General features: G+C 41.3%; 1 protein-coding gene across 1 annotated transcript in view; it reads right to left on the reverse strand.

The window, feature by feature from the left end:
- The window catches only part of LOC121653189 (espin-like protein), a 29,685-nt gene that overhangs the window by 6,724 nt on the left and 4,104 nt on the right, over positions 1-18,857 (reverse strand). Inside the window, exons 3-8 of the mRNA XM_042006491.1 lie at positions 14,398-14,584; positions 14,134-14,316; positions 13,891-14,022; positions 1,028-1,192; positions 329-458; positions 23-192 (exon numbers count right to left, since the gene is read on the reverse strand). Coding sequence (XP_041862425.1) covers positions 23-192; positions 329-458; positions 1,028-1,192; positions 13,891-14,022; positions 14,134-14,316; positions 14,398-14,584 — 967 coding nt within the window. The remainder of the gene's footprint in view (positions 1-22; positions 193-328; positions 459-1,027; positions 1,193-13,890; positions 14,023-14,133; positions 14,317-14,397; positions 14,585-18,857) is intronic.

Consider the following 18,857-nt stretch of genomic DNA (forward strand, 5'->3'; position numbering starts at 1 on the left):
AGTATTGCAGCAGCATACTTACTGCTTGTCCTGTGAAGACTCCTGACATTCCCGAATCTTTCAAAGATTTAATGGGCTTCATGTCACCAAGTAGTTTTCTTTCAGCCAGGAGGTTTGTATCAGGAAATGTTTTATCAGCAGAGACAGTTACTGCGCTCCCAGCTGCCTTGGACTGATTAAAACCCTTAATAACTACAATAAAAAAAGACTAACATTTTAATAAAAAAAAAATCTGAGTAACGAGTTACAGTAACTGTTAAATTACACAACCAAGAGGTGCCTTGCTTAAGCTCTTCAAAAAAAAGATGAGCAGAAATGTTTTTCTCACCAGATGTTGCAGTTTGAACCTGCTCCATTCTTTGGGCTGCCGTCTTCTCAGGCCGGGCAGCTGTGGGTGAGGAAGGAGCCGGAGGAGGCTGAGGGTATCTGGCCTGGGGGGGCTCCTCATTATCAGGATGCTCATTTGGACAAAAAGAGGAAATGTCCATGTTACTTTAAATCAGTGTTTCCCAAACTTTTTGAGCCATGGCCCCCAAGATGACATAGGTTGAGTAGTTAATTGTGTGATACATCAAATGGGTCATCCTGCAGCCATCCGCCAAATGTAAGGCTTCAAAACTGTCAGAAACTTCATAAATACAGAGGTTAAAGTGGTTTTTGGTGGATTATGTTCACAGCTGTTACAAAGCAGCCATATGCCCAAAATAAGCTTCTCTCATCAAGATAATGCCAAGTTCAGATTTTTAAAATGGCATGATGAATAACTTTGTTGTTTATGTGTAAAGGTGTTAAAAAATTAATACATTAATTCCACAGATTAATCTCTTTGCATTAATGCATTAATCTTGATAGCCCTAATAAAAATCTTAAATTTATTTGATAAATGTGGACTATTTTGATCTGGCGACCCCCTGAAATTATGTTGGGACCCCTTTTGATGGTCAGGACCCCTGGTTTGGGAAAGGCTGCCTTATATTGTAAGAGATTGTGAGAAGATGAGAAACCCCCATCAAACACAAAAAGTTACCTTTAAACTATCCATGTGTGTGTTGGAGTTCTGACTGTCCCTGGATGTAACACTCAGGCTTCCGTAGTAGTCCTCTTTGCTGTGTTGTAACAAGACAGCTGGTTTCACCTTCACCTCCTCCTCCACTGGGGTGATTATCTCGATGGGTTTATCTATGCAGGATGCCTGTAAATATCACATTTAAATTGTTTTTCTGTCAAACTTCCAGCATCAGTGCAAGCAGAATGATGGTCTGGCTGCCGCCCTATGTCGAACAAATTTGCTTTGCCCAGGGGAGCTTTGTGGATTTAAGGCTCCCTTTTATGCTTGAGTATTGTGGGGTTTTTTTGTATTTTGGTTATTGCTATGTTACATGTTTATGTTTATGGGAGTGTGAGGAGAAAAGAGGAGGAGAGTTTGAAGAAAGGAAGACAAAGACAAAAAGCAACAACAGCAACTATACAACCAAACCAGACAACCAGGTGCTACACCTGTAAAAATGAACAGAAAACATTCTACAGTCTCTGTAAGCAAATAAAGCAGGTAATCATTGGGAGCACCATATTACATTTAATTTTAAAGGGAGTAATATGACTATTGTAAGGTCTCAGCTCCCACTTAGCTGGTTTATTCCACTACATCACAACAACTTCCCCACTTTCTATGCTTTTTTAAGCACTAATGTGACTTCATACTGATTATGGAGTTTAGAGATTATTCATCCAGTTTTCATGTACAGATGGACTAAAGAGTAAGAACTAGTCTCTTGAAATGAATAATTACTGTAGTTGTCTCATCCTGCATTCAGTGGGCCGGTACTGATGTGTAAGCGTGTGTGTTAATTTTATAATGATTTGCATTCATTCTGATTTTACAAGAATAAAAGATGGAAGAGCTGTTTTACTAAAACACTGTTTATAACAAAGGGTGCTTGCAATTTGCCTGGTAAGCTGCCTAAAAATAATAACAGTGACCATAATCAGGTTGGCAGAAAATGACCTTCTCTGCAGTTCATTGTTACAGCAGACATGAAAAATACTCTCTTTGAAACACACTTTATTGCATCCTCACCTTCAGAACCACCTTCAACACAATTGTCTGATCAATTTCAGTCGTTCGGCTCACAGAAACGGTCCTGATCAGAGTCATCAATGACCTGCCAACACTAACTAATTTAGGTTCACCTTCCCTCTTTATTTTTTTTACCTGTTTGCAGCATATAAAACACGACTGACCACCACATCCAGTTACAAAACACCAATGGACTCAGTAACATCAAATCCTTCTTCTCTTACACAACAGAATATGTCTCCATAGTTAACTGAGCGTCTAGGACTCACCCCGTCACCTATGGGGATCCTCAGGGATCGTTGCTCTGATCCATTTTATTGATGCTGTACCTGCTTCCCTTCGGCAACGTCATCAACCACGTTGGAATCTCATTCCACTGCTATGCTGATGACATACAACTATACATGAAAACAGATACACACCTTTTATCATCATCATAAGGGATGTAAGAATTGCTTAATCATGGATACACTTCTCCAAGACCAAACTTGCCTGTATTTATACCAGAACGCTGACCCCATGTGCAATAGGTGTAGATCTGCCCCCGGCTCTTTCCTCCACATGTATTAGTCCTGCCCATCCCTGTCTACCTTTTGGGGATCATACTTCCACTGCCTCTCTCAGGTTCTGGATTGTCAAATCCCACCAAACCCCCTGACTGCGGTCTACGGCCTGCCCCCATCTCATATGAGGTCTTAGCCCTTACCCCTCTGGTGGCCTGCAGGGCTATTTTGTATCACTGGAAGGGGAAACTCCGCTCCCCCTCACACCTCACGCTGGATTAGAGACATGATGAATCTTCTAGCCCTTGAGAAGATCCGCTTAACTACTCAGAGTACAGCCAACAGATTCTACAGAGTCTGGCGCCCTTTTCTGATGCTCTTTGAGAAGCCTACAACAGTCATTTCTGAATACCACCCCTTTTTTTTTTTTTTTAAATTTCCTATCTGTTTGTGGGGTACTGTTAGGGGTCCGCTTAATCATGGTATTAAACAGCACAGTTAATTTATTATAAAGATCCCTCTATATTCTTACTTTCCATGAAGGGCTATGTCTGAACCACTGAACCGTATCAGCAGGTCGGCACGTGTTTGGATCAAAAAATAAAGTTGTGTTGCTTTGTTTTCGTTCCGTGTGAGTTGCAGAAAAGTCTTGTTAGACTAGAAAAGTATGGCAGAGGAGGCGTTATTTCTTGTCGGATTTCTTTTGTTATAGAAAAACATGATCAAGGTGTCATTGCGGAGGACGGCTCACCAGCCTGTGAAGAGTTAGAAAAAATGATGCAGTGAAAAAAGGAAATAAATTCACCTGCAGATTAACCACCAGCTTTGTACGACAGAATAAAATGAAATATTCAGTGACTGGGTCAAATTGTGTTACCAAACGTTGAAACTACATGTCGCTGAGTCAATTACAATTTTTTAATAGTTTACGACTTTCGTTGGACTTGCTGTGCAATATCAAAAACTTTTTGTGATCTTGGCTTTGCTTTTTAAATGCTATTAACTTGGCATAAGGTGGAAGGCTTTTTTAGTCATCATTCTGCAATGTTCTGTAGAAGAAAGCATATTTAATTCCAGATTTGTGCTCTTATTTCCACTGTTCCAGTATTATTTATGTGCCAACAGCAGTTATTGTGCTACAGGACAGCTGGAAGTCAAAGCTAGCTGGATGTTTTTCCTGGGTTTCTAAATTCTCTACTCAGTTTCAAAATAAATGTTTAAAACCATTTTTTAAGTTTCCAGGAAGAAGCCTCCCAGGTTCAGGTAGAGGAGAAATCCAGAGTTAATATGTAGGATTTATTTATTCTTTACACAGCAGAGAAGATTAAATTGGACTGAGACTTCTTGGTTACTCTACTTTATTTCTAGATTATTTTATTATGTTTGCATCAAAAGATGAAATTAAAACTTAAAAACCTGTAAGGAGAGTTCATGTGAATTTAACACATTTATAGTGTTGAGAAATTATTAATGCATAACAATAGGATTGCTATTGCAACAACACATCATCAGTAGGGTAAAACTAACCTGTCTCATGACGGTCTAAACCTAGCTCATGTTCCCTATTGGTGGTTAGGGTTCTTATTTTTATTTTACTTATCTTTGTTGTTCAGCACTTTGTTCAGCTGTGGCTGGTGTTAAAGCACTTTATAAATAAAGTGATGATGATGATGATCGTAAAAGCATAATTTTTTCTCTGACAATAATCTTACCAAGAAAATCTTAGAGTGACATCCCTAATTATCATCATTATCGTCATTCTAATCACTCTCCACACTCACTGCCTGTCTGGATGAGATAAAGGTTTCTACAACAACCTCCTACAGCTTGATAATTCCAAAACTAAAGCTGGTCTAGTCGGCATCCCTCACCAAACTCAAACATCTACCATAACCAGCATTGCTTTCCCCAGTCAGAACATTCCCCTCTCATCAGTAGCCACCAACCTGCCTGTTAGATTTGACCTCCATCTAACCTTAGAAGTTCACATCGAACACCCCTGCAAGCCTTTCACCATCTCAGAAACATTTACATCCTGGTCTTACCCTCCCTGATACCAAAAAACATCCAAAAGTACATTCAAACCAGCACTGCTAAGATTCTGATGACAGTGTGGAAATATGAGCACATCACCCCCATCCTCCACTCATTACACTGGCTTCCTGTCTTCATTCGGACTGAGTACAAGGTCTCTCTCCTCACCTTCCAATGCTTCAGTGAAGATGCCTTCCCAGTACCTGACAGAGCTCTACAACCCAAACCCCACAGAAAAATCCTTCTACTCTTCAAACAACCAGCAAACAGGATATTTACTATCAGTCAAATCTTAAAACTGAAGTTAAAACACTGAAGTCATTTCTAAGCCTGGAGGCATCCTTTATTAAACAAAGAAAGCAAGTGCGTGAGACAGTAAGTAAGCTTGAATAAGTGGCAGCATTTCACACTGCTCTGAGGAGAATGTTGGATATATGGAAACATTTAGACTCCCTTTAATGAACCTGCATTGTCCTAATGCGCTCCATACAGAATGCATATCAAATTCAGCTCTCCAAGGACATCATTAGTAACCAAAACATCAAAGGTAGACCTAATATGCTGCTGCATGCTGTCGTGCTTTATGTCCATGAGGTGGTCCGTGCCATTTCCTCTCACACGGCACTTTGATGTGGAGCAACATGAAATATGCTGTGACACTGCTCAGGCGGAGGAAAAAACTTCCCAGAAGTTATGCAATCCATAAATAGATAAACAACAAGAGGACTGGGAAAAGAGAAATGGTGAGGAGGGAGTCTTGTGACCCTTCTCGTAACAGTTCAATGTCCGGAAAACTACAGCGAACCTCATGTGTGTGTTTAATTAGACTCATTGGCCAGAGAGCATTTGGTTTTCATCAGCACCCCCCATAACAATTACCATGTAGATAACCTACCCCTGGGTTTGGCCCAGAGCCATCCCCCCTCTCACTCTCTCTCAGCTGAAGAGCATAAAGACCCTGATCACTACAGATTAGCAGCCAACAGTTGAAAAAAAGCCACTAAGTACTGTCTCATTTTCATGCAGCAACTGTAATCTTTGGTCCATGTGGGTTGAGTCATGAGAGAGTTTGAACATTTCAGAGCATGTGTGTTTAAGAAACATGTCATGTAATTCGGCACTCTGGAATCAATCACTGAAACAACCTGCTTCCATGCGATATATTCCTGTTCATGGTGATAAATTGCTAAGTGGAATGTATACCGCGGGTGTACATTATTACACAGAACACTATAGTGTAAATACATGTCCACTCACATGGCAATATACGCTCAGGTTTCCTCCACGGAGGCAAACGCATGTTTTTGCCAACATTTACATCTATTTTTCCATCTGCTGTAGCCAAATAAATGAGAAATGAATGGATTGCATTATTACTACTTTATAACTGAACTACAGTATTTAAGAAAATACATCTTGAAATGTTACTAAAACTAAAACAAAACAAAGAAAAACAAAAAAACAAAAAAAAAAATCAGCAATGACTGAATAAAGTCCAGCCATGAGCCTGGAGTATTAGTCATCCCTGAGTGAGGTAATAACTGATCAGAAAATAGGCAAAAAGCTGCAAAAACATCTGCCAGCTTCTCGAACAGAAAGTACAGTTTTTTGTCCATTTAACTAAAATATTTGCTCACACAGTCCAGTCCCTAACTTTTGATTATAAAACAAAACAAACAAACAAACAAAAAAAAAACAAAGCACACAAACCCAAAAAACACAAACAAAACAAGAAAAAGCAGCTCTCAAGGTCTATTAACAGTGAAAGTGATCACCCTGGAGCTCACTAACCTCACACCGCTCCCCCAGCGCTCACCGGTTCGACCTCCCAGAACAGCAACACGACCACGGACTCGTGCAGCGAGGTATCAGAGGGGCTGCTTCCGCACTGACGCCGTGACACTACATAAAGATCATCAACCACTCATTTAAGGCCATTGCCAGCATCTCCTCCGGTGGCCAATAAACGATAAACTCTGATCGGAGAATGCTGTTAATAATTAAAGGAAGGGATAGGATGGCTGGTAATGTCACTAATGCATGGCCAAACAAATGGTCATGTTGTAACACGAAGGGATGTATCAGCGGAAGACTTGTCAGAGCAGCTGGAAAAAAGACATTTTATCCATGTGTGCTCAGGTGATGTTTTTCCACCCTGAGTCTATTCATTGGAAAAACCCAATGTTGAATATTACAAAGAAAGCAAGAACGTCAGTCAAATCATTGAACTAGTGTGAATTAGTTTTGCACTTCTCAGCAACAAATGCTATTATTGTTTCTGCAACATATTACCCACGGGTATTAAAAAGTGACCTTGAACCTTTATTGCTTGTTAACAATCCAAAGCATCCAATATTTCACAGATAAAGTGATTTTTTAATTAACTTATCAGCAGATTAATTAATTAAATAATAGTAGATTATTTTAGGAGTTCGTTAATCAAAACGTTCGGAGTAAAACCCAGAGGGAAGAAGCTGAAATTCACCCCGTAGATGTGGGTTGTCATTATGAAGAATTCATAAATCCTCTGTACCTGTTTAGTGTACAGGAAGGCTGGACAAGACAGTGACTCACCAACCATATCTCACTATTTGGTTCAGTGAGTTTTCCTCTAAAACAGAGATCTGACTGAACCTTGAACCAAGCAGAAAGACAAAACTGACTCAAAAAAAGAATGATAAAACAGAGTCAAGACTGTTTAGTCAATGTAGAAATGTGCAGTGGGAAGTGATCTGTAAATGCAACTGGTTGCAGCAACAAAAGGTCATTCAAAACCAGGATCAATGACCAGTCAGGCATAATAAAGCATATATAAGCTCTCACTACAACACTGATGCAGTAAATGCCTCTTCCATGAAAGCTTTCATTTTCAACATTTTAAGAGTTCTCTTTGGAAAGAAAATCAAGCATGTGGTTATTTTGGAAGGTGAAGCTTTTGATGGTGTACAACTATACATGAGTACAGTCATGTGAACAATAAAGAACATCTTCAAATGCTTAAGCTTTTTGTATCAAGATATAATAAAGAATCTGGCCCTTATCAGGTGTTAAATTAGGCAAATACAATATCAGATAAACAACACTTTACATATTGCATGTGGCATTATTTATTTAGCAACAACTAAGACTAAATGAAGAAGCATGAAGGTCTACCTTCACTGCTTCCAAACAGGGTAAGCAAATAGCAGCCAGGTGCTGCTGATCAAATGCACTTAACTGATTTATCATCATCAGTGTGAGTTCGTCTATAAAAGCAGAGGTTTTGTCAGGCACATTTTAACACAATGCTAAGGAGGAAAGACACCAGTAAAATTTTGGAGACTTCGTTTTGGTCATTTCCAATCCTGTCTTGCTCTTCCAACAAAGACAAAAACAGGATTTTCCCAGGGGTGGACAGCAAGTTGAGCCCAAGACAAGAGACCATACATATTTCTTTAATTAATTTATTTTTTTAACCCTTCTGAGCCTGTATTTAAGCATCTGCTTGAAAATTGCAACCCTATAATGAAATGAGCAGATTTCTGTAACTATAAGGTCTATTTTAATATTTTTTGAGTCATAATAAAGGCAACATGTGTGAGATTTGTTAAAACTATGTGTTACTGCAAAGGAATAAATAAAGATGGTACATACCACAAATGAAAAAACTTACAGGCTTGCCTAAACACTTTCATGATGAATATGACTTGTAACAAAGCAGCTGCAGCTCTAAACTTTTATCACAGGGGAGCCAAACTCCGGTCCTTTGAGGGCTGTTGTCCTGCAGGTTTTTGATATGTCCCTGCTTCAACACACCTGACTAAAATAATGGGTCATTGTCAAGCGGAAACCTCCAGCGGTAAAATGTGAATGGAAGTGCAAAAAAACTGCAGTTCACCCCTCATCCACTAGGGGCTGGCTCCAAAACAGAGTCAATCCCCATAGACTCCCATGTTAAAAAATGTTTAAAGCCTGGTACAAAAGTACCAGGTTTACCTTCATGACAACTGCGAGGGGGGTGAATTTTTTTTTTCTAACTCATCCGTTTGGATGCATAATTATGGGCGTGTCCTTTTGATTGACGTGTATCCAATATTCGCGACAAGAAGGGAGAGTACAACACAACCGCGGTTTTTAGCTGGCTAACAGCGCGCCTTAGCTTTAGCCGACCTACCTCCGTTAGCTGGTTAGCTATCGTTAGATCTAAGTTTGCACAGTTAGCTCTTAGCTACAGGCAGCTCAGATTTTGATAGACGTCAATCATCCACTCCCATGCTCACAGCCCCCCTCTGAGCTCCACCTCTTTGCCCATTTTCGTATTTTCCCGGCACAACGGCAGGCGTGACGCTGCCAAGATGGTGACGGTAGGAACCCCCTAACGGGCTTCACTTTTGGTCTTTAGATACCTACGGGTGACGTCACAGAGGCTGTACACACACACACACACACACACACACACACACACACACACACATATATATATATATATATATATATATATATACAGTCTATGGTCATTGTGCAGAACTTGACAACAGTCTGTTGGAGCCATTTTATATGAATCAGGTCTGTTGCAGCAGGGAAACATCTAACACCTCGAGGACCGGAGTTTGACACCCTTGCTCTATCTGATTATAGAACAATGTGTGAACATTATCTCTGCAAACGCGGACTGATAAAACGAAGCAGAACAAAATTAGAGAGATTTTAGTACAGACAGTTCAGGAGACGTTTACAAAATGCCAATTTTGGCACAATCTGGCATTATCTGTTTTGAGTTTCCCCTAATTCCTCATTCCTCAGGTTTTAAAAGGTTAAACTTTTATGCATGCATATGAAGTCATATCTAAAGCACAAAAAAATGGTAGAATCACGTGATCAGAAATTTAGTTTACAGAGAAACCATGTTTCTAGTGCTTTTGAGATTCTTTTCTCTCGATTTCATGAAACTGAAAAAATGTGCGTTTTAGAAAAAGAGAATGTTGGTAAAAGGTAAATGGTCTGTATTTATAAAGCGCTTTTTGGTACCTGGAATGATACCCAAAGCGCTTTACATTATACATCACATTCACACACCCATTCACACACTGACGGCGGAAGCTGCCATGCAAGGCGCTCAACCACGACCTATCAGGAGCAATTTGGGGTTCGGTGTCTTGCTCAGGGACACCTCAACATGAGCTCAACAGGCCCTTATTTCTGAAGGGGGGAGCTTGGCATTTTCTTTAAAAATGTTCAAATAAGTGTTCAAATGTTAAAAAAGAAAGCGCTCATTCTTTTTACTTACTCTTTTAAATAAACGATGGGAACCGAGTCGCCGAGTGAGCCGTTCATTTGTGAGCCATTTGTTTTAGATACAAATTTTCCACGCTGCCTTTACATGACGTGTGTGTGTGCCATCAGTTTGATGTCCATCACGCTTCTTTCACGTGATGCATCTATCAGCAGAAACTCTGTTCTGAAAAAAATATTCTAGTTCTTTCCAAAATGTTTACAAAAATGTGCACTGATTGCCCTCAGCTTTATTCTTTTTTTATTGATATTTTTCCCATATATTTGTTTTATCTTGTATAGTAGCTTTTATATAAGGACATATTTTCATTATTTATTATTCTTATTTATATACTGTGAGTCTTTTATTTATTTATTTATATTTTTTGCTTTACTAAAATGTCCATATGTGGAAAACTTTGTTAAGTTGTTTTACATGGAAGTTAATTGTAGTTTCTGTGTTGCCACAAAGTCTTTTTTTTTGGAGGGAAAATCCAAAATAATGATTTCACTGTCAAAGAATAAGGATATGGGGCGACCTTATGGAATGATTACAATAAAAACACAAGCCAAATGAAATCATGACCAATAATTCACACCAGCGGAGAAAATATTGGTCGGGTGTGTAAATTTGAATTATTCTTGTCCAAATCTTAACTAATAACAGTTACCAGTGATGACTTTCTTAATAAAAAAAAATAAAAAAAATGATCCAGTTCCCATCAAAGAGCCATAACTCCCATCTCTAGAGTCAGTGATACTTGTTCTGGATTTACTCAGTACCAGATAAATCTAACAAATTACAGTATTGTTTAAACCCATTTATTATCAGAACTTGACCCAGCAAAACTTTCAAGAAATCAAACATACACTCAACTTGTGGTGCACAACAAAGTAGGTGGTGCCACAAAGCATGATGGTAAATATGCAAACAAACCCACCTCCATGGACCAACCTCAGTACCACGTCAATATATTAGTTTTGTATTGTTTATGGGTCAGCAAAGCTCATAACAGACTGTAACATATTCCATGTAACTGTCATGTTAAGAGTGTTACCATGGTCACAAAATCAGTTTGGCTAAGATAGAAAAGTTGTGTTAGCGTAGTGGTGACATTTCCAGCCTCTTCATGTTTTTGTGTGTGTAGAAGGATGAAGAGTTTGGGCTGATGTTACAGCTGTTAGCGGAGCTTGTTTGTTTTTGGTGTTGTTGCAGCCCACAGCAGTCTTCCTCTTAATAAATAATCAACACTATCTTCACCGTTCAAAAGGCTGGAAAATTTGTATTTTTGGATATGGCGTCAAAAAGATCTAAAGATATTTTTGGTCTAAAACAAAAGCAAAGAGTTATCAAAGCATGTGTTTTGTTTTTATGAAGCCAAAAAGGAGTATTTAATGTCCCAGACAAGCTTGTAATAAATGTGAAAGACCATGTGTTTCCTCTCTTAAATCCTCTAAGAACACCATCTTTGTCCTGTCCTGAAGTAACGCGCACGTCATGCAAGCTGTGCCAGAGGGTTGACAGCGCTTATGAGGTCTGACCTCGTTGTGAACGATACAAACTTCCAGGACAAGAACAGATCTGTCCGGTCAGCGTCCCCATCCATTCAGGTCCCTACTCGGAAATGAGATTATCTGACTGACACTGTAGAACCGATGAAACCTGTGATCTGTGCAAACATGAACCACCGGCAGATGTAATTAAGGAATGTCTTCTGTCTTGTTGTGCAGCTCATCTTTGGCACAGCAACTTTTACAGAGTCTGTTTCCCAAATACGATGAAGAATCAATCACCTACATGTTATTTCAGGTTCACTGTCAAGGTGACCTCTTTGTTCGCATCCACCATGTGGATCCACTACATAGATTACCAAGAACATGATACATCATTCTGTCTGCTACCAATATTACACCGTCTCCAGAGGTGACAATCATAGCACTTTCAAGTCACTGGAAAATAAAGGTGACACACACAAACTTTTGTTTGAAGTCCACGACATCCTGCTCTCCAGCTCCTTAGAGGGATAGAGTTGCCGGTCCCAGGCATTAGAACAGTGAAAATGTGAAACTCAAGCTTGTGGATCTCATATCGGGCTCGGCCCCTGGGCCCTCCACCTGAGCCGCAGGAGAGGAGTAACTGATAGGCCCTTAGCTGGCGGCAGCTCTAGCTGTGTCTGACGCTGCAGCGGCCCCTGCGCTAATTAGCTCCCTATTGTTGATGGGTGGATTATTTCTGAAGGGGGAGCTTGGCAACCACGCCTCGCTGCCGCTCTATCGTCATCCTCTTTATGTTTGAGTGCTACCCTTCCCTGCTGACTTATTCATGGCTTCAATTGGCCGACAGCTGTGGTTACCCCGTGTGCATCGGTGTTTAGTCTGCATCACGGTGAAGCACTACAGGGAAAAATAATAACTACCTGCTGCAGATGGACAGCTGTGAGGTTGTAAGGTTAACCTCTTCTTGATGAGAGCCCCTTGTAAAGGGCTCGGTATGAGATGCATACAGTAGCAAAGCTGTTTGCAGACACTAGGATGCATCAATGCTAACATGTAGCACAGCAAAAAGATGGGGGGAAACTTAGCTAAAAGACTCTACCAAGCATTGACATCCAAAGAAAACACAAATTAAACCCCATAAAATTATATGGGAATGTAAGAAAAACATAAGAACAGCTCTGTCCACTTCAGAGCTTCTGCTAATTTCTCTACCAAAGCAAACCACACAAACAATATGTCACATGAAAGCAGAGACTCTGCTAGTTACAAAGACGTCTGTCTCATTACTGTGGGACATAACTCTGGGAGCTAGCAGCCAGAATCAGAAATCACGTCTTACTTTTGCTGTTTATGGAGAAAACTTTTACTCCAGCTCTAAAAATGTCTACTAATGTTTCTCCTATGTTCATGTTTGACATGAATCATGAAGGTCCTGCTTGTTTCCATGGAGATGAAGGAGGTTTTATGGTAAAGTACTCACTTCTTTCTGAATCCTCATGGTGTTTCAAAGGTGAATTCAGGGGCTATTCCTGGATTCTCCTGACTCTTGATAGAGGTGTCCATCATCAACATCAGCTGATGGCTTCCTGAGATATTTACCTGTGCAACACCTCTATTAAAAACACCTAGAAACTGTTCAGGTTCACTCTTTCTAGCTTCTACTGTAGCACAGTTCCTCATCAGACATTACTTTACTCATTCCTGGATGAATTGAGCTGCTATACTCTGGTTTTCACTGAAAGTAATGTGGTTTTGTTTTAGGATGACATAACCATTTACATTTTCTACTGTGTTCCAGGTGAATTTACTCTGACACAGTAGCACATTTCTTGATTTAGACACTTCTGTGTTAATCTCACATGTCTCAACTTACTGTAGAGACCAGGATTATCCATACAGTCCTTGTAATTGTGAAGATATACTTCATTTATTTCAGGTGTCAGACAGGAGGCAGAAAAAGAATACCTCATCCAGAAGAGGCTAAAGTGTGACACAGATCGGTCCTCAAAACATTTTTTTTGTTTTAAAATCAACCTGACAAGATAAAACATTGATGTCATGGTCAACTGAGATCCTCCCGGTCAAAGCAATATGTAGGTTTTAAAAAGCAAAACAAACAACACAAGATCTCATGTGGAGGTGTAACCTCTAAAATATTCATTGCATTAAGGAGTGTCAAGCTTTCTTCACAATAGAGCTAATCTGAGAGAGCATAGAATCTTCTCTAGAAGTCACGCCATCATTGCCTGTAATGCCCTGTCAAACACAAAAGCCATCCTCCTCCTCCTCTAAGACCTCTTAAACTAAGAGGAAAGCAATCGAGCTGAGTGGAGGAGAATAGCTCAGAAGAGTGACGGGCTTGACCTGAATGAAATACATGCAACAAATTAAGAAAGTGATTCACTGGGGTTCAAAGATCTTCCAGATGTTTGCTGTGGATGGCACTCCCCAGTCCGAGCTTTGATTTCATGTCAAGGCAAACAGCTGGACAAAGGCCCAAAGAGAGGACACAAAGCTGGACAGACTTACATTTTTCTGTATGGCACGGAGATATCTGGCACATTCAGAGTGTCCGTTGTACTCTGCCAAGTCAGCTGCTGTGAACCCGTCAATGTCTTGATCTGTGGGGTTTGCTTGATTGGCCAACAGGATTTTACAGCACTGAGGGATCAAATAGGACAAATTAACTGGACCAGAAAATAACTATTTGTGTAGAGCTAAGCTTTATGAACAGTTATAATAAGATACATGGCATAGAAAGTTGTTCCCAACCTCCAGCTCTCCGTTCTCTGCAGCATCATGAAGAGGAGTTCCTCCCCAGTGATCTTTGATGACTTTTGAACCCACGTGAAGAAGCTTTTCCAAGATGCAACGGTGCCCCCTGCTGGCAGCAAAATGCAGCGCAGTTGCTCCTTCTCTGTCTTGGCAGGACAAGTCCACCTGGGTGCAGGTCACCTGTTCAGGGTGTCAGAGAGAACAAGACATGTAGGAAATGTTTGACAGAAAGGTTATGTAATTTTCTGAGTCTCTACTGACCAGCCACACCACCACAGCTTGGTGGCCCATATGAGCAGCAGCATGGAGGCAGGTCATGCCGTCGTGGGCCCTTAGGTGGACATCAGCACCACAGTCCTTCATCAGGTACTCAACAACATGCAGGTGCCCTTCCTGGCAGGCCAGGTATAGGGGGGTAGCACCAATACCTGTCTGGTGGTTCACACACCTGTGCTCAATATACACGAGGATGAAGGAGCTTCGGTGAGTTCCTTTTATGCTGCCAGTTTCTATACCGTTCTGTATGACATGACTGATACATTTATTCTGTTAGTTGATTAATTTAAAAAAATGTACAGGGGACTAGATTTATACCACCCCTCCCAAAAAAGATTGTAAATAAAAACAGAATGCAAGTAAAATTTATCAATATTTTATCCATGAAGAGACAGAAAACAAATCTAAGGCTGATATACATATATATATATATATATATATATATATATGTTTATATATATTGTATAATATACAAGTAATATACAGGTTTTAGTGCAACATATTGAATGCTCCCATACAGTTTAAGTCTTTTTCATGGAAAGCCTTGCAGGCCACGCTAAACTTCAAACTGCAGTATGGCCTTCTTCTATGGAAGAATCTGGTTGCTGTAATTAATAATTTGGGCCTAGTGGCCACTGCAGTTCAACTTTTCCAGATCTAGGTAACCTGGAGCCACATGTAAATTCACATGTTAAAGATTTAGGTGTGATGTTTGACTAAGATTTTAACTTTAGAAACTGCTTGTTCAGTAATAAAGAGTAGAGAGATTGTTTATTAAGTTGAAGCTTTTATCTAAGGTGAAATCTGACTTTGAAAGGGTGATTACCCTTTTATTACCTCTCAACTGGATAATTGTAATTGTCTATGTGTTGAACATCAGGCCTGAATCTCTTAGCTGCTGTTATATCAGAATGCTGAGAGCTCTACTTATAAAACAAAATCTCCTACTCGTTTCCCTATATTGGCTCCCTGTTTGTTATAAGATAGATCTGAACCCCTCTTGGTCTTGTTTAATTTTTAATATGCATGAATTGAAACATGTTTATATATATATATATATATATATGTACATATATATATATAGTCATGTAAAACACTTTGTGTTGCCTTGGGTATGAAAAGCACTTTATAAATACATAACATTTGAAGTTTGTGTGTTTGTGTGTGTTGGGGTGGGGGGGTGGGGGGGGGTGTATATACTCTATACACACACACACACACACACACACACACACACATATATATATACTTAATGTATAGCAGCTGGGCTGTTGCCTTAGGCAAGACCCTCTGTGCTACCTCACATGATGAGAGACAAGGGAACACGAGACATAGCAGCTTAGATGTCGCCCGGTCAAACAAGGTCTGCGTCAGGTGCTGGGGAACCAGAACACCCTGGCGAGAAGTGGGCTACTGGAACAAGACGAAAATGGACGAGAGGCTAGAACAAGGCTCTGTTGGAATGCTACTACTCCAGTAACCCCAGTCAGAGAGGTTACATGCAGAGAATGTGGGAAATATGGAATCTTCGAAACCCACAATCAACACTCATTGCCAAACAACCAGTAGCTCAACGTTCCAACATCCACAGACGGCAACTGCTGTCACAGCTTGAGATTGACGAGGTACAACACAAATGCTCAGCTCCCCCCCTGACCTGGCGTCAGGGGGGAGCAGTAGCATCCAGAGATTGGGAACAAAGCCCCAGTAAGTACAATCACGCTGCACGAGGCAGCGACAGACCTAAGAGATAAGATCATGGCAAAAATGAACATCAGGCAACCCCAACGCCAATTACAGAGGCTGAGTGAAGCACCATCGGAAAGTCTCCTGGAAGATGTGAATGCAGCTTTGAGAACGATTCCTACAGTGACCATCACTGAAACCAATGAGCTGATCTACACCTCAGCAGCAGTGATCCTTGAGGTGTTTGGCTATCAACCAAGGAGCAACCATAAAGATACATATCCACCATGGAAGAGGAGATTGGAGGCTTAAATTAAGGCAGCTCGGAGAGAAGTGAGCCAACTATCAGAGCTCCAGAAAGGTGCAATGAAAAAACAGTTACCCAGGAGGTACAGCCAGATGCCCATACCTGAAGCACAAGAAACTGCCAAACAATGACTCCAAGCCTTAGCCTGGCTGAAGAAGCTAACTGCACTCCATAAGTGCCTGGCAGCACAAATGACCCAGCTGCTGAAGGATGGGACCCACCCTGAATGGCTAACTGAAGGCCGGACAATCCTGATACAGAAGGATCCCCTGAAGGGAACAGTTCCATCCAACTATCGGCCAATAGCCTGTCTCCCCACCACATGGACGCTCATGTCAGGCATCATAGTGGCTAAGATAAGTGGGTACATGGATAAATACATGAGCACAGCACTGAAGGGCATTGGTAAAAATACCAGAGGAGCAAAACACCAGCTCCTGGTAGATAGAACAGTTGCTCGAGACTGCAGAACCAGGAATACCAATCTGTGCTCTGCCTGGATTGATTACAAGAAAGCTTATGACTATGAGATGTATAACATCAACAGGACTCTAAGAGCCTTTATTGCAAACTCAATGCGGCAGTGGAAGACCACCCTTGAGGCCAACTGCAAGCCAATTGCACAAGTGTCCATCAAATGTGGCATATACCAAGGAGATGCCCTGTCCCCTGTGCAGTTCTGCATAGGTCTGAACCCTCAGCCAAATAATCACCAAGACTGGCTATGGATACCGACTCAGGAATGGATCCACCATCAGTCACCTCCTCTACATGGATGACATCAAGCTGTATGCCAAGAGCGAGCGGGACATTGACTCACTGATCCACACAACCAGGATGTACAGCAATGACATCGGAACGTCATTCGGACTTGAGAAGTGTGGGCAGATGGTGACAAAGACAGGGAAGGTAGTTCATACAGAAGGGGTCTCACTCCCAGACGGCAGAATAGCAGACATTGAGGACAGCTACAAGTACCTTGGAATCCCACAAGCAAATGGCAACCTCGAACAGGCCACAAGAAAAGCAGCCACAGACAAATACCTCCAACGAGTAAGGTAAGTCCTAAGGAGTCAGCTCAATGGTAAGAACAAAGTCTAGGCAATTACCAGCTATGCCCTGCCTTTCATCAGATACCCTGCGGGAATAATAAGCTGGGCAAAGGAAGAGATTCAGACCACAGATGTGAAAACACAAAAGCTCCTGACCATGCATGGAGGGTTCCACCCCAAATCCAGCACCCCGAGACTATACACTAAGCGCAAGGAAGGAGGCAGAGGACTAGTGAGTGTCAGAACCACTATCCAGGATGAAACATCCAACATCCTAGAATACATCAGGAAGATGGCCTCAACGGACGAAGTGCTCGGTGAATGTCTCAGGCAGAGGAAAACAGATCATGTGGTGATGGAGGAACCATCATGGGAGGAAAAGCCCCTCCATGGGATGTACCACCGACAGATAACTGAAATGGCTGATATTGAGAAATCCCACCAATGGCTAGAAAGGGTTGGACTGAAAGACAGCACAGAGGCACTGATCATAGCTGCACAGGAGCAGGCCTTGAGCACCAGAGCAATAGAGGCCCAGATCTACCATACAAGACAAGACCCCAGGTTCAGACTGTGCAAAGAGGCGCCTGAGACAATCCAGCACATAACTGCAGGGTGTAAGATGCTGGCAGGGAAAGCTTACAAGGAGCGTCATAACCAAGTGGCTGCTATAGTGTACAGGAACATCTGTGCGGTGTACAGACTGGAAGCCCGAGGTCAAGGTGGGAAACACCTCCGAAGGTGGTAAAGAATAACTGAGCTAAGATCCTGTGGGACTTCCAGATTCAGACCGACAAAATGGTAATGGCAAACCAGCTGGACATTGTGGGGATGGACAAACAGCAGAGGAAAGTCGTTGTGGTTGACATCGCAATACCAAGCGATTGCAACATCAGGAAAAAGGAACATGAGAAACTGGAGAAATACCAAGGCCTAAAGAAGAATTTGAGAAGGTCTGGAAAGTGAAGGCAACAGTGGTGCCCGTGGTCATTGGAGCACTCAGGGCAGTAACCCCCAAACTGGAAGAGTGGCTACAGCAGATCCCAGGACAAACCTCAGACATCTCGGTCCAGAAGAGTGCAGACCTAGGAACAGCAAAGATACTGCGCAGAACCCTCAAGGAGGACCCAAGCTTAGATGGATGAGAGACCGCCCACGGAGGGCGAGGGGACAATATATATATAATTTTAATGTATAGATTAATTCCAATTGGGCAATAGTTTCTCTGTATTTAACCCATCTTAGTAACAAACAAAAGGAGCAGCATGGCCTCAGTTCCCACATATTTCCTGTTATGTTAAATGAAGAGGTGATGCTTCACAACTAAAACATCACCCTGTCCCAACTTCTTTTAGTGGTGTTGCTGCCATTAACTTCATAATAAGCAAAGAGTATGAAAC

Source organism: Melanotaenia boesemani, chromosome 14 (assembly GCF_017639745.1).
Source record: "Melanotaenia boesemani isolate fMelBoe1 chromosome 14, fMelBoe1.pri, whole genome shotgun sequence".
NCBI classification, from domain to species: Eukaryota; Metazoa; Chordata; class Actinopteri; order Atheriniformes; family Melanotaeniidae; genus Melanotaenia; species Melanotaenia boesemani.